The 22,266-nt window shown below is 39.9% G+C and overlaps 2 protein-coding genes across 2 annotated transcripts; one reads left to right on the forward strand and one right to left on the reverse strand.

The window, feature by feature from the left end:
* The first annotated feature begins 2,030 nt into the window (after window positions 1–2,030).
* Window positions 2,031–4,747, forward strand: LOC129409389 (leucine-rich repeat serine/threonine-protein kinase 2-like). Its single transcript, XM_055155303.1, has 5 exons — window positions 2,031–2,212; window positions 2,323–2,856; window positions 3,368–3,510; window positions 3,969–4,189; window positions 4,672–4,747. Exons 3-5 carry the CDS (start codon window positions 3,476–3,478, stop codon window positions 4,680–4,682), a joined length of 267 nt encoding a protein of 88 aa, XP_055011278.1. The 5' UTR covers window positions 2,031–2,212; window positions 2,323–2,856; window positions 3,368–3,475; the 3' UTR covers window positions 4,683–4,747.
* A 4,376-nt stretch (window positions 4,748–9,123) lies between these two features.
* On the reverse strand, window positions 9,124–21,412 carry slc6a15 (solute carrier family 6 member 15). Its single transcript, XM_055155304.1, has 12 exons — window positions 21,263–21,412; window positions 19,504–19,971; window positions 17,282–17,439; window positions 16,646–16,772; window positions 15,963–16,144; window positions 14,050–14,160; window positions 13,572–13,813; window positions 13,097–13,295; window positions 11,680–11,872; window positions 11,341–11,500; window positions 10,554–10,716; window positions 9,124–9,522 (listed from the first exon to the last, which is right to left on the reverse strand). Exons 2-12 carry the CDS (start codon window positions 19,817–19,819, stop codon window positions 9,124–9,126), a joined length of 2,250 nt encoding a protein of 749 aa, XP_055011279.1. The 5' UTR covers window positions 19,820–19,971; window positions 21,263–21,412.
* Window positions 21,413–22,266: the final 854 nt, after the last annotated feature.

Below are 22,266 nucleotides of genomic sequence, written 5' to 3' on the forward strand. Positions count from 1 at the left end.
TCAGTCTGGGTAAGTGAATCTTGTTTCTATGTGCGTGTGTGAACAATTTAAAATGACTCCAAACTTGTTTTAGATGTATTTTTTAAACACTTTTACCCTTTGCTTTGGTCGCTCTTTTCACTCTTCATCCCCTGACCCGACTCAGCTGTGAAGTGAAAACCATTTCAGGGACTTTATCATGAAGCTCATTAAGAGAAGGACAAGGGTTTGAGCTGCACAAAGCAAAGTGTGAACACTCTGAAGATCTGAATATCTGCATTTCTTTTACATGTGTATTTGTATTATTAACTAATTATATTTGCTATTATATTTAAAATGCAAAATTCACATAAATAAAGAAAATTATGTTGGGTAGATTAATTAGTAATTATTCAAAATACAGTTGTTGTTGTTGTTGTTGTTGTGGTTTTTTTTACATAAGAAACTTAAATTATTTAAATTTAAAGAGGGAAACTGTCAAAAAAATTATTATATATATATATATATATATATATATATATATATATATATATATATATATATATATATATATATATATATATATATATATATATATATATATATATATATATAAAGAGTTGAAAGTTAATGCTGCATTGGGGCACATGGTGAAAATCTTCAAAACTTTAGGGAAAACATTTGTAATGTCTTACTGTTTATTTGTAGATCTCAGTTTGTGTTTTTCATCATTTTCAATAATATAAATTATTTTAAATGTAATTAAATTTTAACTATATGTCCGTTGCACCAAATAACTTTTTTAAGACGTCCCGGGTTTTAAATGCAGAAAAATGTTTTGACCGAAGTTTTTTTCAAGGGGCAAATTCTAAATGATAAAATATACACTTAAATATACCAGAAAATCTACACATTTTGATTTTGATATTTTTATTCTTTGAGCATTTAAAAACTACAAAATGTCACCAACTCATTTATGATGTTTTCTGTTTGTCTAAAATGTAGAAAGTAAAAGAAAAACATGAACCTGTGCACCGCCACCGTCCAACACACCACATTATGTGTGATGCTCTGGTCATGTTGTTGTGGGTGCGACTACAACTACAATGAAAAAAATGTCCGAGCAGTAACTTCAGTTAAAAAATGTCTTTACTGAAAAAATTTTGTCAGTGTCAAATCATCATATTCTGTTTCAACTCGCTTCATTCTATCTGTTTAACATGTTTAACATGTTTATAACTGTTTTATAACTGATAGTGCAGTCTTCATCAGCTGAGGTTTTCAAAAAACAACATCCTCCTTTGGAATACAGAGAACCAGCGCCATCTATGGGTGAAATATGGTGCTACAACTGAAGGAAAAAAATCCTTTTCTGGTTTTAAATAACAAATACAGCTGTTATATAACCATTTAAACATGAACTTATTGTAGTCTTGTCATGAATTCAATTTGAATATATTTATTTATCAAACTGTACTTTTAACTATGTAATAACAAATGAATGAAATTTTTTTTTTAACCTTTTCAAACTAAATATTCAACACATGTGACCAACACACCACATTATGTGACATGTCTCTTGTGTGTGCAGGGGTCCTGGCAGAAGACAAGAGCTCAGGTAAAGACACTCACACACCAGGCTAACCACTCTGCCACAGTAACACAGGGAGCACATGCACACTCCACTCACACACATCAGGAGTCTAACCCACAACCTCCTGGTGAGAGGGACGACACAGGATAAACACTTTCTGACATCAGAGTCAGAGAGCCGCCGCTCAAACATCACAAACACATTTACATGACTTCACTGTCTTTGCTGATTCAGTAGAAAGTTACTCAGAAAATACTCAGGTAAAGGGGCGGGGCTTCAGTGTTCAGGTGAAGGGGCGGGGCTTCAGTGTTCAGGTAAAGGGGCGGGACTTCAGTGCTCAGGTAAAGGGGCGGGGCTTCACTCTGTCTCTTGTCTGTTCAGAGCTCAGGTTGGTGGGAGGAGCCAGTCGCTGTGGAGGTGAGACTCAGAGGAGAGTGGAGACGGGTGGTGGGGTCTATAGATTCTGGGACCTGGAGACCACAGCTGTTGTGTGCAGAGACCTGGACTGTGGCTCTGCTGTTTATGGAGAAAAGAGAGATGATTTTCCACAGAGTCGTGTGTGGAGGGTCAGACCTGACTGTGTGAAGAAGTCTTCAGTGAGAGAATGTGTCTATGGTTCATTCTCTTCTTCCTCTGAGGGTCTGGAGGTGATGTGTTCAGGTAAAAGTCTGATCTTATATTTTTATGTCTCTCAGATGTTTTTTCTAGTTCCTCCAGAGGAGTGTAACACACACACAGAGACTGATCTGTCCAATCACATGTCTCCACAGACTTGGTCCTGAATCGTCCAATCATCTCCGTGTCTGTGAGTGACGGGGCGTCCGAGCTCCAGCCTCAGGGGGTGCAGGTGCAGCTGGGCTCACAATAGTTATGATTTGGCAAATAAAATAAAATCCATAAACTGCCACTTAACTGATGTAAACCTGTGATAAATATTTATTACATGCACTATCCACCAAACCAAGTTAGAAAATCAATTGTATGCAAGTTTTTAAACAAAAATAATATATTCACAGTGTATAGTAGTAGTAGTAGTCTTGTCTTAGTATTGTCGGTATTTTGTAATCTAAATCAGTTTATATTTATAACATGTTTTTTGTTCATGTCAGGAGGAGAATGGTGAGCCAGTGAAGACCCTGTGCTTGGGCACCATAAACACTCCAGTACTGGGTCTGGGACTGTGCAGTCACTCTGCAGACAGTCGGGGGGGCACTGTGGGGGAGCTGTGGCTCCAGGATCCTCTCGTTTACAGCAGAGTACGATGTGTGTAAAAGTATCGACACCAAACCCAGCCCCGCTCTACAGTGAGTACAAGTCTATGTCTATGCAGTCTATGGTACCAGCTTTGCGTTACAGTAAGTACCAGCCCATGTTTATACCGTCTATGGTATCAGGCATACAGTCTGTGGAGTGTGACGTCCATCTAACCTGGCTCACACCAGATTCATATGTGTGTGACACTCTGACCTTCTACATATTTTCAATGTGGAACAACTCTCGAAAGTGACTGGAAATGACAAACAAACTTTTGTTGCACCCAGTTTAGAGAAAAACAATTGAACCATACAGCAGGCTCACTCTGAGATGGATTCTTGTGAGTTTTGGAACTCACAAATGTTGTGAGAATCAGTCTTACTGTGCAAGGTTAAGGTCCATCATCTGATCGAAAACCTGTTTACAATTTCCTCTTTGTTTTGTGAATGACACACCTCACATTAAAAAGAGATTTAGACTGAAATGAAATGAAATACAATCCATCTATTATGAAACATTTAACCATCTTTGCCTTAAATACATCTGTCTCTTTTGTCCCAGGTCTCGTACGTTGAGCTCTGAGGCTTGTATCTCGCGGTTGGCTGTGGACAAACTGGTTTATGTGAGTAAAGTTGCTCAGTAGAGGTTTGGGACAGACGCACCGGGAGGATGGTGGACTGCATTGACTGTGCTCAAATCATCAGGTAAATAAAATAGAATACTACCTAATCTCTGAACATATTTGTCAACCTGGTTTATGGTTATATCTCTGTAGATAATGAGATATTAACCACCACATGAAACAAAAACTACCACAAAGTTTAACGTCTTCTCTGTCAGTACAAATAAAATAAAAGTGAAATGATTTTTTCACAATAGCTTCAGAAACTGTTGCCATTATTTACCTCCGATGATGTGATTTCTTTCTTCTTTGCTGTACAGATGAAACCTTTTTCACTTCCTTTCAATATTACATATATCCAGATATTTTAAGTCCTCCCTAATTTTCAAAGTGTTCTACAATTAAGTAAACAGACATTGCAACATTCACAGGAACCAAGCAAATTGAGAACTTAAATTGTTATCTGCCTTATTGTTTTGTGCTTGACCAAGCACAATAAATAAGAAAATATATTAAAATGCTGCCTCTCTCTCTCCTCAGGCAGAGCAGCTCTCGGGGCAGACCCTCACAGCAGGACCATCCCACGGACAGCACCCCCGCCTGGGCTCAGGTCAAGACTCTCCTGGTCCAGTCTTTGGTGTGTCTTTGGGTCGGGACCAGAGGAGGTCACATGATCCTCGTGGAGCTCAGTAAGAACCAGGCTCTGCAAGTTCTGGGGCCGCACTGCCAGTCTGTGCGCTGCATCGTCCCATCCAACAGCGGTGAGAAAATACTAAGTTTAGTATCAATTTATCAGAGTGGAATTATGATGGAAAATCTACAAACTAGACATTAATACAAGGGAAAAAGCTTGCGAGTGATTTCAATGCCACTAGATTAAAACCAACCAAAGGTTTACGTGGTAACTAGTCATACAGTGAATTTCTAGTAAAGTCAAATGTGTCTTGCTCATAGACAGTATACTATATATATACAGAAAAATTATATATATATATAGAAAGAAAAATTTATATATATCTTTCTTATCTGTCTTGTGTTTATTCAGGTACAGGTGTTTTAATTGCCCTTAAAATGAAAAGAAAATGTATGCCTTCTTACTGTCTGCTGTGTCACCCCTCTCCACAGATCTGACCTGTAACTCGCTGTAGCTGTGTCAATGCTTGTCTCCAAGGAGATATAGAAATTTAGATTTTTGATTACCACAAATTAAAACCTCTACTTGTGTTTTATGTTTTTTTTCCAGAAAGCACTTAAAAAAGGGATCTGCCCAAAGTGGATCAACGCACAAAACCTTACCTCATATCCTCAACAAAACCAACAACATATTAAGACTTTTATACAGTTTAGACATTTATAAAGGGAAAACATGACTCTGTATTCTCAAAGCCTCTTGTTTTGTAAATGACTTTTGTGAAACTTGAGCACTCCAGTTTTTATGCTACAAAATATGCTACAAAGTTATTTTATTTTTAGAGTTTTGAACTTTTGTTGCTTTTTGTAAATGTAAAAAAATATTGACTGTTTTGTTATTAAACAAATAATTTAAGAAGGTTTGAACCTGTGTAGAGATTTTATATAATAATGGCAAGTCATTGTTTTGGTTAGGTCATTTATATATTTGACAGAGACGACGAAATCAAGACTGCAGGACATCTAAACCAGGTATCCACAAACCACACAGAAAATCTTGTTGAGGACCAGAATTTGATCTTTAATTTGAGAAAAGAAAAAGGCGACACTGCGTTTAAAGCCATTTGAAGAAAAAAATAAAATAAAATTTACAGACAGACTTGAGCATGTTAGTACAAAAGAAGAAGAGCTATTCAAATGGAAATTATTTCCCCCAAATCTTAAAAACACCAGTGATTTTATGTTACATTTACACAACACTTTAAATAAGCAGCCTTCATTTTCCCCACACACTTAGAATGATTTGGTCCTAAACCAGGGCTAAATAAGGTCTACACCAAATCTAAACCAGGACTGAACCAGGTCTAAACTAGATCTGAACCTGGACTAAATCTGGTCTAAACCCGGTTTGAACCAGATCTGAACCAGGACTAAACTAGGTCTAAACCAGGACTAAACCAGGCCTAAACCAGGACTAAACTGGGTCTAAACCAAATCAGATCTAAACCAGGTCTGAAACAGGTCTAAACCATACAGAATTCTTTAAATAAACCTTCATTTTCCCCACACACTTAGAATGACTTAGGCACATTGTTTCAAATAGGGGCTTGCAGAGTGAACAGCGCCACCTGGACAACATTCGAAGAAACACAAAATGATATAATAGAAGTGAAAGGGGTTAAACACTTGAATTCACAATTTTGATTTGAGCAATTCCGATTTTTTTTTTAATTGTTATTATTATTATTTATTTTTATTTTTTCCAGCTAAAAAGTTGCATACTGTGGCTTTAACTTGTTTCAACAGATTTCCTCCTCTTATTTTAAGCCAATTTTTCTTTCAGCACTGGTCAGAATTAAAAACAATTATGTGAAAGGTTACATGTGTCAAAATGACTCAAATCAAGATTGAAACTAAATTCATGTCATGCGAACCATCAGGTTTATGTGTGCGTGTGTCTGTTTACTGCATAAGTCACATTAAAGGTGCTCTGTGTTACAGATTCAAGTATCGCTCATGAAAACAGTAGACTTCATCAGGATTTGCTTTTTCTGTTTGGGAAAAATGTGAAATACTGTGAGATATTTAACAGTACACAAATCGGATATAATATTTCTAATACATAGTCCGAAACCAGGTACAGGATTACACCAGGACTAAATCAGAACTAAGAATACACCTGGTCCAGACTATTAAAAACTAAGACTTGGCAGAACTAAACCATGTTTTACCAGGGTCTAAACCAGGACTCAACCTGGACTCATCCTGATTTCACTCAGCCTGGACTGAACCAAGTCTAAACCAAGTTTACTCTCAGACTAAACCAGGTGTCACTCAAAACTAGGAATACAACGTGTAGCTAGCTCAGGAGAAAAACAAGTCTAGTAGAACTAAACCTGGTTTAAACAAGGACTAAACCAAGACTAAACCAGGTTAGAGCCTGACCATAGGCTGCTGTCTGTCCTCCTAATGTTATGGCTGATTTGTGTTTACTGAAATATCAGAGTTATTGTTTTTTTTTTTTTTTTTTTTGTGTGTTTTTTTTAAATCATTAAAATCTTTAAAATAAGAAAAAAGCAGTGCACATTTTCAAGTATCAAACGTCCAGGAGACTTGTTTATACTGCTTCACTGAGGCCGGATCAGTGTTGGGAAGAATACCTCCAAAATGTATTTCATTACAGAATACTCAATACCAGCTTTAAAATGTACAATGTCCAATCAGAATACAGAGTAAAAAAATGCAACCTGGGTTTAAACAAAGGTTGATAGTACTTAGTAACATTTACAACAGTAACATTTTTTAAGAACGCTGCTTTACTCTTACTTGAGTAATATATTGTACAGTGTAATAGTACTCTAACTTGAGTTATATATTGTACAGTGTAACAGTACTCTTGAGTACATTTGAGTAAAAGTTGTGGTTGCTCTTCCCACTGTGAGGAAGACTAAAGTAACAAAAGCTTTATGTGACAATAAGAAATGATTTGAACATTTGTGATTACTATTAATACTGTGCCATCTGAAGCTTAAACATACACTATGTAACATTTTGTAATTGCATACATGCTAGATAAATAACAAACTTTAGAACATTCCAGGCAAAGCATTAACATCTCCATGGTAACAAGCAGGTGGCTGAACCTCCATTAGAAAAGTTACATAGTGTATATTTAACTTGCATCAAATAACTGATTTTAGGAAAGTAATTGTGTTTTGAATAACACCTAAATGAAAGTGGAAGTATTCTGAATATGTATTTTTGGTACATGGTTTTTACTTCCCAACACCGTGACCTGAAGAATGAACTGTAATCAGAGGAGCCGTACAGTCACGGCCAATCACAGGAGCCGAACCGTAACAGCCAATCAGAGGAGCCAAACGGTAACAGCCAATCAGAGGAGCCGCTACAAAAATACCATTTTCAGCAGGACTTGAACTCAGTACCACCCAAAGTCACCTCTAGACCTTTAAACTTTACAATTTATCATCAATTATTCTCATAAGAAATGTTTTCAGACAAACTTTGGTACACAATTGGAAATTTCAAAATTATTACAACTAAAAAAAAAAACTGAACATTTTAAATAGCAATGTTAATGTTACAGGTTTCTTGGTGTACAACTTGTAAATAAATATTAGAACTCTACAACATGACCAAATGTGTCCTATTATTGAAATGCAGGGGGCGCTATGCTTGAATAGATTCTTCTACACCAATTGGTTATCAACATGATTTAACCTTCTTTTTCAAAACTTTTTAAATTTTCATTTCAAAACAAAAAAAATTGTACTAGATTTTACCAGGGGCCAAACTATTTAAGTGCTTATTTTTGTGGTTTCAATGTGGCGTCATTAGTATCACCAAAACAGATTGTCTTTCTGTGCACACAAAAATGTATGCGGTCGTTTTCAATTTGATTTTGTCAATTTTTTCTATAAGAAGTTAGTGCAATAATCAAATCACATTTGAGTTAACATGTGGTTCTAAAGAATATATACACACTACCAGTCAAAAGTTTGGACAAAGAAAAAAAGTTAAATAACTCAAATAAATAGTTTTTTAATTTTATATTCAATATCCAAAAAGTAGCCACCCTTTGCTTTGTCAACAGTATTGCAAACCCTTGGCCTTCTCTTAAAAAGCTTCTTGGGTAAGTCTCCTGAAATGGTTTTCACTTCTGTGCCTTATCAGAGTCAAGAAATGCAAAGCATGGTTCAAAGCAAAGGGTGGATAAAAACATTTTAAATTTTGAGGTATTGTGAGTTTATGTTTTGTTTACTACATTACATATGTGTGATTCTTAGTACTGAGGCCTTCAGTGAGCATTTACAGTGTAAATAATCATGGAAATAAAGAAGAAAAAATTAAGAAGTGTGTGTCCAAACTTTTAACTGATGGTGTATAGCAAATGAACTCTAGCATCGCTTTGCTAAATACATTTTTCAGTCATTTGATGTAACATTTAACATACATTTAACCAACAATACATTTTGATTGACCAAACTTTTGGCTTCATGATTTCAAATTTGAAATGTACACTTATTTTAAGTTTGCTCGCTTCTTTTGACCATTCCATAAGTTGATCTACTTTTTCAGTGCTCACATTAGTTGGAGTTAGAGCTGGAAGTATGTTTTGGTAGAGGCTCAGGAGATCATCTAATAACCAGAGAGTTGCAGGTTCAAATCCCTGTTTCCCCCACTTCACCTTCATTGCCTTTAAGACTTGGACATTAAACTCGTAAAAGAAAAATCAGATCATGTTTAGTGCCAGTTTGATGGACTAAAGCAAAACTACTATGTCTCACAGTCCATTGGTCCATTTTCCGAAGCTACCGTAACTTTTTATCGCTAACTGGAGCTAGCCGCAGATGTAGAGGTGATTTTGGGTTTTTAAGACATTTTTGACATTTTTATAATTTCATTTCTTACATTATCTCAGTTTAAACTTAAAAAACGCCTTAAGTTCCACGTCGACGAAGCAGGATATCTACAGACACTTTACAAACGTTGAAATTTGCACACAATTTTGCCTTTTTTTTTTTATTTACTTTCGTTTTTGCGTCTACAAGTCTGACTCGGGCATGTCGGGCATCTCCACCGTCAGGTAACCGATGCCGTAGCGTCCGTTGGGAGCTGTGTCGACCTCCGGGGGCGCTGCTGTTCCGTCAGCATCGTTAGCGTTAGCGGCGTGTTTGCGGTAGATTCCGGGCGTGGGGGAGGGCTCCTGGCTGGGGCTGTTGCCATGGATGAGGCTAGCGTCATCCACGTCTTCGGTCTGTGGTGTCTCCGCGATCATCCGTACTCTTTTGTAGGATACGGATGACAACCCGCCAGGACTGTCGTCGATGATGTTACAGAAGCGGAGTCCGAACACCACGGGAACAGGAAGGATCGCCATGACGACCAGAGAGATGCACACTACGATGCCCCACACGGGAAAAGCCAACTTCTGCTCCGCCGCCTAAAGAGAGAGAGGGTGGGGGAGAGAAAGAGATTAAGAATAGAGGGAAATTTATTTATTTATTTATTGTTAAGAAAAAAAAAATTGTTACACATGTAGATCATTATTATTTTATATTATGTTTATTGTAATTGGCAATATTGATTCAGAAATGACTTAATTTGACTTAATTATATATATATATATATATATATATATATATATTATATATATATATATATTTATATATATATTATTTTTTTTTTTTTTTTTTTTTAAATAAACAATAAGAGCCTAAAAATTTTGTCAATTTTCTGGAGAAATTATTTATGACTCCCTCCCCTTCTCCTGCCTCTCCCTTGTCTCTCCCCATCTTTGCCCCTCTTTCCCCTGCTCCTGTCACTGCTCCTGCCTCACCTATCGTCCCTCTCTCTGCCCCTCTCTCTGCCCTCTCTCTGCTCTCCTCTCTCTGCCCCTCTCTCTCTGCCCCTCTCTCTGCCCCTCTCTCTCTCTGCCCCTCTCTCTCTGCCTCTCCTCTGCCCCTCTCTCTCTCTGCCCCTCTCTCTGCCCTCTCTCTCTCTGCCCCTCTCTCTGCCCTCTCTCTCCTCTGCCCCTCTCTCTCTCCCCTCTCTCTCTGCCCCTCTCTCCTCTCTCTGCCCCTCTCTCCCCTCTCTCTGCCCCTCTCTCTCTCTCTCCTCTCTCTGCCCCTCTCTCTGCCCCTCTCTCTCTGCCCCTCCCTCTCTCTGCCCCTCTCTCCCCTCTCTCTGCCCCTCTCTCTGCCCTCTCTCTCTCTCTGCCCCTCTCTCTGCCCCTCTCTCTCCCTCTCTCTGCCCCTCTCTCTCCCTCTCTCTGCCCCTCTCTCTGTCCCTCTCTCTGCCCCTCTCTCTGCCCCTCTCTCTCTGCCCCTCTCTCTCTCTCTCTCTCTGCCCCTCTCTCTGTCCCTCTCTCTGCCCCTCTCTCTGCCCCTCTCTCTGCCCCTCTCTCTGTCCCTCTCTCTGCCCCTCTCTCTCTCTCTGCCCCTCTCTCTGCCCCTCTCTCTGCCCCTCTCTCACCTGCTCCTGGTTCCAGGCACTGTAGCTGGGAGGAGTCATGACCAATTGGATGAAGCTGGATCCAAGCAGAAGCAGGAGCAGGATCGGAGTGATGAACTTCCACATGTAATAGTAGAACCTAAACGGAGAGAATCCCAACATGTCCCGAAGGTCTTCAAAAAACCTAAACACAAAAGCACACAAAATATTAGATCTACAGGTCCTCGAAAAACCTAAACACAAAAACTAAATAACACATTATATTAGAGCTAAAGGTCCCTGAAGAACCTAATCACAAAAACACACAAAATATTACATTTACAGGTCCTTGAAAAACATCAACAGAAAAACACAAAATATTGGAGCTGCAGATCCTCGAAGAACCTAAACACAAAAACGAAATAACACATGATATTAAATCTTCAGGTCCTTAGAGAGACTGTACAAAAACAATATTAGAGTGGGGACTAAACACCTAAACGCCACCTACAGGTACATTTCAAATAGAGTTGAGAGAGATGGACTAAAGGGGGGTGTCAGGGGGAGAAGGGGAGAGGAGGGGCAAGGTAAGAAGGTACATAAGGAATAGTGTGATTGGTTAAATACTTTAAACTCCATCCCTGCAGCCAGGTAATCTTGTAATCAGAAACACCAGGCTGATGTCATGTAGTACTTGAAATTGCAGAGGCCACTGAAGGCAGCACAAATTTAAATTTAGTTGGTTTTTAGCAGAAAGCTGCAAATTTAACTAGTTTAAACAAAACTGACAAAAACTAGGAACAGTAGATGCTATTGAAGTGTGTCTCACTTGTCGATGCCATAGACCCAAACCACAGCTACATTCTCCAGGATCACCACGATGAGCAGGGGCAGAGTGACAGTGTAGCTGTCAAACATGGCCACAAAGTAGTTCCCTGATCTCTGAACAAACATAAGTCCGATGGAAAAGGCCAGGACACAGCAACCCACTGTAGAGACAGAGAGAAGAAATTTTTAACAACATATATACTAGTATGAGAGAGAGAAAGAGAGAGAGGAAAAGAGAGAGAGGGAGAGTGAAAGATCAATAAATGTAGTCCAACGTCTAGTCCCCAGTTTAGTCCTAGTTCAGTCCCAACTCAGTCCTGGTTCAGACCCAGTTCAGTACCTGTGAACAGCTCCTTCCGGACTTTGAAGGTGTCGATGAGTGGAGTGAGAATTCCCTCAATGATTCCGAACATGCTTCCGAGCCCCAGGTTCACCAGCATCAGGAAAAACATGACGGACCAAAACGGAGAGGCCGGGAAGTGTGTCATGGCCTCTGTGAAGGCGATAAAGACCAGACCTGTGCCCTGAACAGTCTGAGGAGAGAAGAGAGGGAGGAGAGAGGAGAGGGGAGAGAAGAGGAGAGAGAAGTGAGAGGAAAGGGTTAAACAGAGGAGAGAGAGCGAGGCATTCTGACCACACCGCTGTCTGGCAGGGGACCAAGCCCCCAGGTTCCAAAATGGCCGCCCATTCAAGTCAATGGGCTGAGCTCAATGGCGCATGATCCCAGATTAGCCTAGCCCGGCTAGGTACTTCCGGTGGCCGTGGGCCGACCGAGCATGCGCAGTAGTGCTCTTTTCTCCCACGGGCACACGCGAATGCACGCGACCACACGCACGGAGCGCGGGCTCGTGTATCACGTGATCGCTTTGACCAATCAGAGCGAGAGGAACGAGAGCGGAGCAGAGCGGAGCCGGAGCTAACAGATATAAAGCGTTTTTTTAAGACAACTGAAGGATTTTGAGCGAGAAAAAGTTTATGATCTAAAAATAGGTAAAAATCGCCACAAAATCCGACATTTTTGAAAGTTGTAGGTGCCCTGTCAGCCGAACACGAGCAGGTTGTGATTACATTGCCTCTATGAGAAAAATCTTCTCTCGGCCCATGGGATTTTTTCGACTGTAGAACCACTGAGTGACACTACGTCAACTCGAGGCAGCTACAAGCAGCAATACTGTATCCAGTTATTTTAATAGATCCATGCAGGGGACGGGCACTTAGCAATGCTGTCAATCAAACATGTTGCTAACACTAGAGGGACTCTGGGAAAGAGGGCACCTGATTTGTCTGTTACTGACATAAACTGTATAAAAAAGTGAACTAAGCGAGTGTTTTCTGACAAACAAAATAGCGGGAAAAAAACTCATCAGGATCGCGTAGAGCGGATTAATACAAACATTTTAAGACAAAAATGCTGAGGCTCACAGCAGCAGTTACAGAGAGAGAGGCAGCAGTGTTCCAAACAAAGTCAATGGAAACCAGGGTCAGAAGGAGCCTGAAAAGCCCACATTCGAACTTCCTGTTTGGAAAAGGGCAGCTAGTGAATTAGCTATGCCCATTCATATACAGTCTATGGTTCTTAAGGTCTTGATTTAGGTACAAAATAGTGAAATGAAAACCACAGAGATAGAAGGGGAATGTTTTTTTTCTACAGAAAGTGAATTGGAGCTAATGGATGGAGCCAAAATGCTCCCATGCTCACTTTCTATTCTATTCTTGATGTATTTGTGTGTATATTTGTGTGTGTATATTAGTTGTACCTGGTTGAGCTCCTTCTCGATGCTGCAGGTCTCCAGTCCCAGTTTGCTGAAGTCATCCTCCTGCACAGCTCTGATAACAGAGATTATTTGGTGGTAGTCCTCTGCAGTGACAGTCTCTGGAGCCGACAGGTTTATGTGATGAGGGATCAGACTGGCCTCGATACGTGTGCCCAGGAGGGACACAACGCGGTTTGTGTTTCTGCAACAACAACATGACAAATGTTTAACAAGCAATTGGATCAAATGAATTGTTTACATGTCAATTAGTATTTTTGGTATGCTCCATCTAAAGGATTTATTGGTGCTAATATCAGTATTGGAGATATTCTGTCTTTTAGAATTTGTCTGATATCAAAATCAGAGCCTATAAAAATTTGCTTAAGAACTAAGTGATTATATTACACACTTCTCATTCATGGTATTGTGTGAAAATGTGCTGTTGTTGATCTGTGTAGATTTCAGTTTTTTTACTCACGTGGCAACACATTTATCGTTCATGATGTTGGCCTTGAACCCCAGCACAGCGAAGACGACCAGCGTGGCCAGAACAGAAGTGAAGAAGTTTATGAAAGAGACAAGCACGGCATCGAAGTGACAGTTATTGTCTCGTTTGTTATAGCTAGAAAACGCAATGACACCTCCGAATCCCAATCCCAGAGCGAAGAAAACCTGACTTGCTGCGTCCCTCCACGCCATAGGGTCCGCCATGACGTCTATCTGAGGAGAGAAAGGTTCAGAGTTTTCAATCAATCAGTTGTCCAAGAGGGGCTTAAGCTTGTTGAGCAATAAAATACCATAATAGAAGGGCTGAAAAATGTAACATAAATATTTTTTAAAGTTTAAAAATTGCTCAGTGTACCAGCCAGTCGGCCACAAAGACCAGTCAACCACAACCATGGCAACCACAGACGGTTTAGACCTGGTTTAGTTCTGGGATAGTCCTGGTTTAGTACCTGTGGAGTAAACATGTGCTTGATCCCATCCACAGATCCTTTGAGAAGAAGAGCCTGGACCAGGAAACAGATCAGGACCACGTACGGGAACAGGGAGCTGAAGTACATCACCTGAAAAAACACAGGAAATTACCACTCTCACCTCGCAGTAAGAAGGTCCCAGGTTAGATTCAGACATTTCTGTTTGACTGTGCATATAACTGAAAGGTTTTCATTCCGCACTCTTCTCTAATTTAGGTCTCTCTTTTTTTTTTCTTTTTTTTTTTAATCTTTATGATTATTTATGTCTTGATTAGTTTTTATTATGATTTTAATGTATTTCTTATTCTGTAAAGCACTTTGAATTACTTTGTGTGCGAATTGTGCTGTACAAATAAGGCAATGTGGGTGAAGTGCTTTGCCCAAGGAGAGCCCAAGTACTAACCAGGCCCAGCCTCAATCAAATGAGATTGGGCATTGACAAAGAGGTAGGGCCACTATTTTTGAAGCTTTTCAGATTATTGCCATCACCTCTCCTTCAGCACACTGTTCTAGAGGGTATAACAATAGCAAGATGAAAAAAAGCTACCTTTCTGAAGTTGGCCTATATGGTGTTCTTTAGATGGTATAGTCAGTACATATTTAGTTCCTTTCTGGTGGACTAGATGTTCTATTGATACTTTGCAGCAGATGTCATCAATATTCTCTGGGGGTGTGACGCTAACTGAAAGCCACAGCTGTTAAAAGCTTTGTTACTCAAGTTAGACTTTATTTTATTTTGGCACAATCTGACCAGAAAGGGGTAACTTGGTTGGAACTACAAAGGTAAGCTGATTTATTCGTTTAAACAAGTCCCTTTTTCTTGAACATCAAACACCTAAACAGGACCATGAGTGCTTATATTAATGACAGGCTCCTGGAGATGTCTTGTCCATTTTGTATTTTTTGTGAAACAATGAACAATTGTGAAAATGCACTCCTTTCACAATTTTATTATTACCAACCACCCCAAACTGAGAATGTCCCTGTTCTTCATTTTGAAATTCTGGTCACCCTAGTTTAGTACCTTTCTGTAGGCCTAGATATTCCATGGTATTGTCATTACAGTTGTATTTAGTACCTTCCCAGAGGACTATGTTCTATAGTAGGCCTACTGTATATTTTAGTAGTCTGGAGAACTGTATGTTCTATAGATGTTTTTTAAGTTCATTAGTGTCATTCTAGTACCTTCCCAGAGGAGACATTACAGTAGTATATTTTCAGTACCTTTCGCAGAGGACTGTGTGTTTTATAAACAGTATAATATTGTGTGATTGTAGTACCTTCCCGGAGGACAGGTCATCAAACTAAGGCCCGTGGGCTGACTCCGGCCCTCCATGCCCCTTTGAAGTATTTATATTTAAATAATTATCCAAGGTATTATATTTAAATTATTATACGATGTATTACATTTAAATTATTATACGATGTATTATATTTAAATTATTATATGATGTATTTACATTTGCTGCCGACTTTTCATCACCTGACAAGTTTGAGATCAAACAGCAAAATGGCTTGTGTGAAAGTACGAAAAGTTGACAGGGACAGGGAGTGCCGAGTTTTCAACAACAATGAAAGTGTAAGGACAGTGCAGTTTATCTGATATATATATATATATATATATATATATATATATATATATATATATATATATATATATACACATATATGTCGGTTTTCAAAGAATATAATCTGCGTCGTCAGGGTAAAACAATTCTGTTATACAGCTGACCCAACCCCGGCCCCTCATCACAGTCAGGAATGATAATGTGGCTCCCAGAGAAAAAAGTTTGGTGACCCCTGATTGATGGTCAGTACATTAGTCTGATTTAGTACCTTCGCCAAGGACTGTATGTTCTACTAGACAGAAAAATTTTGTGTGATTCTAGTACCTTCCCGGAGGACTGTATGCCCTTGATCATGGCCAGGCAGACCATGGTCCATGCAGCCAGCAGACACAGGGTCATCTTCCAGTTGAGACCTCCGCTCTCTGAAATACTGTCGGAGATGTCCAGAGCCTCGCGGTACCAGTAATATGTGGCGGCCGAACTCTTATCACATTCAGGGACCACATCTGAGGAGAGAGATGAAGGGGGATGAAAGAGAGGGGAGGCAAGAAGGGAGAGGGGGGGGAAGGGGGATTATTGTCAGTTTACTTATGTTAAATTGGTCTATGAAATTTCAAAAGATTAGTTTTGTTCTGAAACCAATGCAGGTATCGGCAAAAACTCTGATTAAGCACATTTTGCAGCAGCTGGTACTCAAACCAATTCACAGAACCAATACCATACTGTATTCTAAAGAAGGACAAGTAGAGTTGCAGCTGTTTGCCTCATGAAGCTACTGCTATGGCTAATGGCCAGAGCATCTCGAACACAAACTGTAGTGGCTCTTCAGACACTGGTGTAGATTTGTTTTAACACTCGCAGATGCAGTATGATAAACTCACAGGTAGAGGTACTCTTCTGTATGGTGTAGATCTTGTATTAACACTTGTAAGTGTAGCGCTACATACTCTCAGGTGTAGATGTCCTGTGTAACACTCACACCGGTGTAGATTTGTTTTAACACTCACAGGTGTAGGTCTCGTTCTTGACCAGAGGACACTCATGCCAGGGCAGAGGCTGCTGGAACGACTGAGAGAAGTAGAACAGGCTCCAGCCAATGATCACATTGTAGTACAATGCCCCAAAGAAGCACACCTGAGGAAAGACAGACAGGTGAAGTTGACAAGTGAAGCACAGGTCAAAGCACTACACATTGCATTATTAATTCACTCCACACTCAGAAACTATTGTAGCCATAGCTGCCCTGGGACGGACTGACAGAGACGAGGCTGCCAGTATGCACCAAACGCCAACAGACTACATTCATACTTAGAAATGTGTGTGAAGTATTTTGCCTAAAGACATGACAACAGTTTGCACTAGAGTCACTGCTGTCCCACTATGGCACCTCGTATTCCAGCAGCCTCCCATCCAACCAGGCCTGGCCCGCTTATCTTCTGAGTAGTAGTATTTGCAGTAGGAGTAGCAGTGGCAGTGACAGAAATTATCTGTGTACTTACCACACAGCTGTAGTAGTAGTAGTAGTATTAATTTATCTGTGTACTTACCACACAGCTGTAGTAGTAGTAGTAGTATTAATTTATCTGTGTACTTACCACACAGCTGTAGTAGTAGTAGTAGTATTAATTTATCTGTGTACTTACCACACAGCTGGCAAAGCCAATTCCTCCTAGTCTGGGGCTGATATAGTTCCAGATGCCGATGCTGCCACGGCGAAACCTCTGCCCCACAGCGAGCTCCAGGAAGAAAACAGGGATCCCAATGAGGATGAGCAGGATCAGGTACAGGACCAGGAACGCTCCTACAGTACAGAGATGTATAAACTCATGAGCCAAAACGATACTACCAGAAGGATCAGGTAAGGAACGTTTTTGTTTGGCTTGATCATTCCACTGTATGGCATTAAATGTATCTATCCATGGAGACAACCAGGTCAAATTATAGGGAAGCCCTTTCACTGTTCAAATTCATGTTTTTCAAGGTAATTCCACAATAAAACTCATCTGTAACTGAATAAATACAAGATAGATAACCTCAATGCCATATTGTGGAACATTTACAGCTCAGTAATAACACTTCTATAAAGACAAGCAAGTGGCAGACCCCTCACCAGAAAAGTTACAGAATACACCTTTAACTTTACTTGATAATTAGAAATGAATAGAAGTTAAAAAAAAAAACACAAATATCATCAGCACAAACTCACTACAAGTGTGAGTCATGAAGAGGCACATTCACTTCCAGGAAAATCTGATGTGAAACCACAAATACACACACACACACAAGTGTCAGGTGCCCTCCCTCTGTCTACATGATGTGATGATGTGTTATTAAGATGCTGCCCCTGCATATTGGACCTCTACAAACATGTTCTGAAATTCATGGGATTCTTAGATTAGTTTAAGGTTCCGATTGCTGTCTCTGAATTTGAAAACATATATATGCAAAACATTTCAGAAAACTCTGTGTTTTGTAAGTGGTTCAGCTATTGCTTTTATATTGCTTTGAGAAACTTTTTTTTTTTTAAATAAACAGCAGCTCTAAACTCATGATCAAACTAAATTGTCTTTGTTTTAATAATGCCCACTGGACATTCACAGGATCACACTCAGTAACAGTAACAATAGGTCTATAGTTTCATGTTTTTAGAATTCTGAATTCTTGGCTTGGTGTTATAGTATCTGTGGTAAATATTTATCACAGTTTTACATCAGTTAAATGGAAAAGGTTGAGAAGAAAAGTACAAAAATACAGGAAGTAGCACTGAGTTCTAAAACAGAATCTTTCTACCTATGTTATCAACAAATGTCATCCTTCCAAATTTCAGGGGGAGAGGAAGGGAGGAGAAAGAGAAGAGAGAGAAGGAGAGAGGGGTGGGAGAGACAGGAGACAGGGAGAAAGAAACAAAGCGAGAGATTGAGTTAAAACAATATCAGGAGCACACACACAAAACAGGAGGGAGAGAGTGATGAAAGAGACTAGAGAGAGTCTAAACGATATGACAAACACACAAAGTATAAAAGAGAGAGAGGGGGGAGGAGAGAGAGATAGAGGGGAGAACACAGCAAGAGGCAGAGGACGGAGCAAGAAGTTAAATGATAGTTTTTGATGCTATTTTTAAGCATCAGCTTAATCTTTAACTAATATTTTCAGTTTGAGTGTGTGCATAACACAGAACTCCAGGTATGTTTTTCATGAAGGAATTACATAAATTGGCGAAGAATGAAGAATGAAGAAGAAAAGCCACAGTATTATCATTATTATTCACTCTTCACTGGTGGTGGTTAAGACAGTCCTGTAGCCACAGCTGTAGCCATGGCAGGCCAATGGAAACAAGGCTGCCAATCTGTGCCCTCAGACCATCTGACCACCACCAGCGCTCAGCACATTCATGGGTGGAAGTGTCTTGCCTGCGGACACAACTACAATATGAATTGGTCGAAGCCAGGATTGACGTGTTGACCTTTGGGTTAATGGGTGAACGCTCCAACCCTCGAGCTACTGCTGTCACGTTTAAAGGGACTGTACTTTTTTTTTTTTTTTTTTAATTGTAGTTAAATAAATTTAGTTTTGTCCAGAACAGATATATTGTACAAGCAGTGGCCTGTCTGTACTGTCTACATAAAAAGAAAGCATTTTATCATCCACAAACCAGGAAGTGCAATGTTAGTATGATACATGTTGTTACCAGTGCTGTGATGCTCAAGCTACGCTGTGAAAAGTGCTTATAAACTCATCATGGTGAATAACTAGAATGCTCTGAATGCATAAGGTAAGTGAGGAGTAACTTTGGACCACTGCAAACTGCTTAAAATGAACTTGTTCTATTTTTCACGTTTAAGACTGCATAATAGTAAATTCTCACCTCCTCCGTACTTCTGGCAGAGATAGGGAAATCTCCAGACATTCCCAAGCCCCACGGAGAATCCCACCTGAGCCAGGATATATTGCAGTTTACTGTTCCAGGCTGGACGCTCCTCCTCCTCGTCTGATCCCGCCTTCTCCACGTCCTTGGCCCCGCACACCGGCCCATCACCGTTGACGATCAGCGCGGCCTTCTTAAAGGATTCTTCGGTGCCATCTTCATTGGAGTGAAGATCACGGGCAGACTCTGTGGCGTCATCGTCCGAGTCGCCTCTCTTCACCGACTTACTGCTTTTGGGCATTGGGCAGGAGCTCATGTCCAAATAAGGTAAGGTGGGAGGGGCACAGGAAACAGGAAGTGAAACGGATAGTGTAGAGACGGGGCAGAGATGGAATCAGTCTTTTTAAATGAAGTTGTTGAAAAAGGAGAGAGAAGGGCGTGGCTTATTTGCAAGTTTTCACCTCAGACCTGTCACACACAGAGGAGACATAGTAAGTGACATTAAGTTTAATATCTTCTCTGTTTAGGTCTTTGCTGTTCACTTGATTTGAATAATAAATTATTCCTTTAAAAAATTACAAAATATTTGTTATGCATGATATGTGAGCTCAATTAACTAAGATGAAATATTTTTCTCATAATTCTATCAAAAAGATGCAATTACTGTGAAAAAACTAAAAGTATATGGACAGGCCATATCTCACGTGAAAGCTCAGAACCTCCAGAATTCCCTTAATGAGCTGAAGAGGCTGCACTAGCACTGAGTCATGACTGGCTGCATGTGCTGGGGTTTAGGGAGTGACCATTCAGATCAGACAGAGGCATTTTAAGTTTAAAGGTTGTATGGAGGATTTTTTTTTTTGTTTCAAATTGTCAATGAAAGTTTTAAATATCATTACAGAGACGCAGCAGCTTTGTAATTATGATGACCAAAAAAAAAAAGAATGAAAATCCATCAACTGTGGACGTCGTGAGGCCAGATAAACATCAGCCAATAGAAAACGAGGCTCCCTCTTTATCTATTGGCTGTTAGGTTGTCAGTCAAACTCCCTACGTTTCTAGTGTAACTGAGTCGCCGGCGTGTGGGGATTACGTGGTTTATGCGGCGGTTCTTAGAGGCTTTTTCAAACTTTAGCTTCCTCGCAGTTCGTACAAAGTTTGTCGCGACGGCGGACGAGAATCCACGACCAGTTCGCCGCAAAAGAAAGTTCATTTTTGAGGTCGCTGAAAGAAGAAGAGAAGGAGCGAAGACAAACTGAGGTGATTCTTGGAGATTCCTTGCAGCGACGGCGCGACTGAAGCAGACGAAGTGACGCGTCGGTCACTAAATTATTACAGGTCACTTCAACAGTAATTCTGAACACGCATTGGCTGGAAACAAATGTGATTTCTAGAGTAAAGCGGCGGGAGGAGATGTTTCTACTGATGGAGATGTGGAGGACGAAGGTGGTGTCACGCATGCACAACATTTGAAAAAGAACTGTCGCTGTATTTCTCTTTCCTTAAAAAATCCTCTATACAACCTTTAAACCAACTGGATTTCAGCATTGAAACTCAAATGATTTCTGCTTCCTGATTGGATAATCCTCTTGAGAACCAAAATTATAACATAAACAGCATGGTCATCTTATCAATGGGTTTGGAGTTAAGGTCAAGGGTATATTTCCTCTGTTATTTCTGGCCATTTTTGTTTTATAATTGAGTTGTTTTGTAAGTGTTGCTGTACTTACTGTTACGCAGATAAAAAAGTGCGACCTACTCTGTGAAATCTACTCTGTAAAGTCTCCTCTGTGAAGTCTACTGTTTGAAATCTTTGTACGATTTGCTCTGTGTCAAGCTCAGCTAAATGTGCCTTTTCCGTTAAGCGATATGTGATTTTCGATTTGTGATTTGCGATTTGCCTACTCTTATAATCTCCCCGAGGCCAAACAAAGCTTCGAGTTAAAACCCACAAAGCTTTGAAGTTTAGCTTTGAGTTCCGGAGTTGCCATGGTAACAAGGCTTTATGGAACTTTACATGTATGATGTCATCGGCGCCGTGAACCTGATGGAACTGGGAGGTTTTCAGGTTCTAGAACGTGATGATGTCATACTCCCAGACGGGGCAAGAGCCACGTTTCCCTGTTGACTGAGGCCGAGTGTTGTTAAGAAGTCACTGATATGAGACAAACCTCGATACAGTGCGCTTTCCATTCGATACGGTTCAGTAAAAAATAAAGGCTAAATCATGGAAAATCTTTGTTAAACCACTTCTTGTGCAAAGTTCATATGAAACACAAACATTTTAATCCTCAAAACAGCGAAAATGTCAAACGAGTTTCCTTCCACTAAACAAACAACGAAACTGTAGCTGTAACAAAATCATTTAGTAAAATAAACCAAAAATACTCTTGGTGATATATCGATAGAGCAGCCCACAATATCGATACTGTGTCATCACATTAAACGATACGATATATCGATATTTCAATATTTTTGCACACCCCTCTACTCTTTATCACACGAAGACCACAGTTCTTTAGTTTAAGGTCATGGTTTAAGGTCAAGGGTATATTTCCTCTGTTATTTCTGGCCATTTTTGTTTTATAATTGAGTTGTTTTGTAAGTGTTGCTGTACTTACTGTTACGCAGATAAAAAAGTGCGACCTACTCTGTGAAATCTACTCTGTAAAGTCTCCTCTGTGAAGTCTACTGTTTGAAATCTTTGTACATTTGCTCTGTGTCAAGCTCAGCTAAATGTGCCTTTTCCGTTAAGCGATATGT

This window comes from Boleophthalmus pectinirostris, unplaced genomic scaffold, assembly GCF_026225935.1.
Source record: "Boleophthalmus pectinirostris isolate CB_2022bp ecotype Guang Dong unplaced genomic scaffold, ASM2622593v1 HiC_scaffold_2, whole genome shotgun sequence".
Taxonomy (NCBI): Eukaryota; Metazoa; Chordata; class Actinopteri; order Gobiiformes; family Gobiidae; genus Boleophthalmus; species Boleophthalmus pectinirostris.

What these genes read in the sequence shown, in the direction of transcription:
- LOC129409389 (XM_055155303.1), top strand. Translation starts at nt 3,476, where the DNA reads ATGGTGGACTGCATTGACTGTGCTCAAATCATCAG. An exon ending in GACTGTGCTCAAATCATCAG is followed by an intron (nt 3,511 to 3,968) that starts GTAAATAAAATA and finishes CTCTCTCCTCAG; the next exon opens with GCAGAGCAGCTCTCGGGGCA.
- slc6a15 (XM_055155304.1), bottom strand. Translation starts at nt 19,819, where the DNA reads ATGAGCTCCTGCCCAATGCCCAAAAGCAGTAAGTCGGTGAAGAGAGGC. An exon ending in TCGAGAAGGAGCTCAACCAG is followed by an intron (nt 11,873 to 13,096) that starts GTACAACTAATA and finishes TTCTCTCCTCAG; the next exon opens with ACTGTTCAGGGCACAGGTCT. An exon ending in GTGCCTGGAACCAGGAGCAG is followed by an intron (nt 9,523 to 10,553) that starts GTGAGAGAGGGG and finishes CTCTCTCTTTAG; the next exon opens with GCGGCGGAGCAGAAGTTGGC.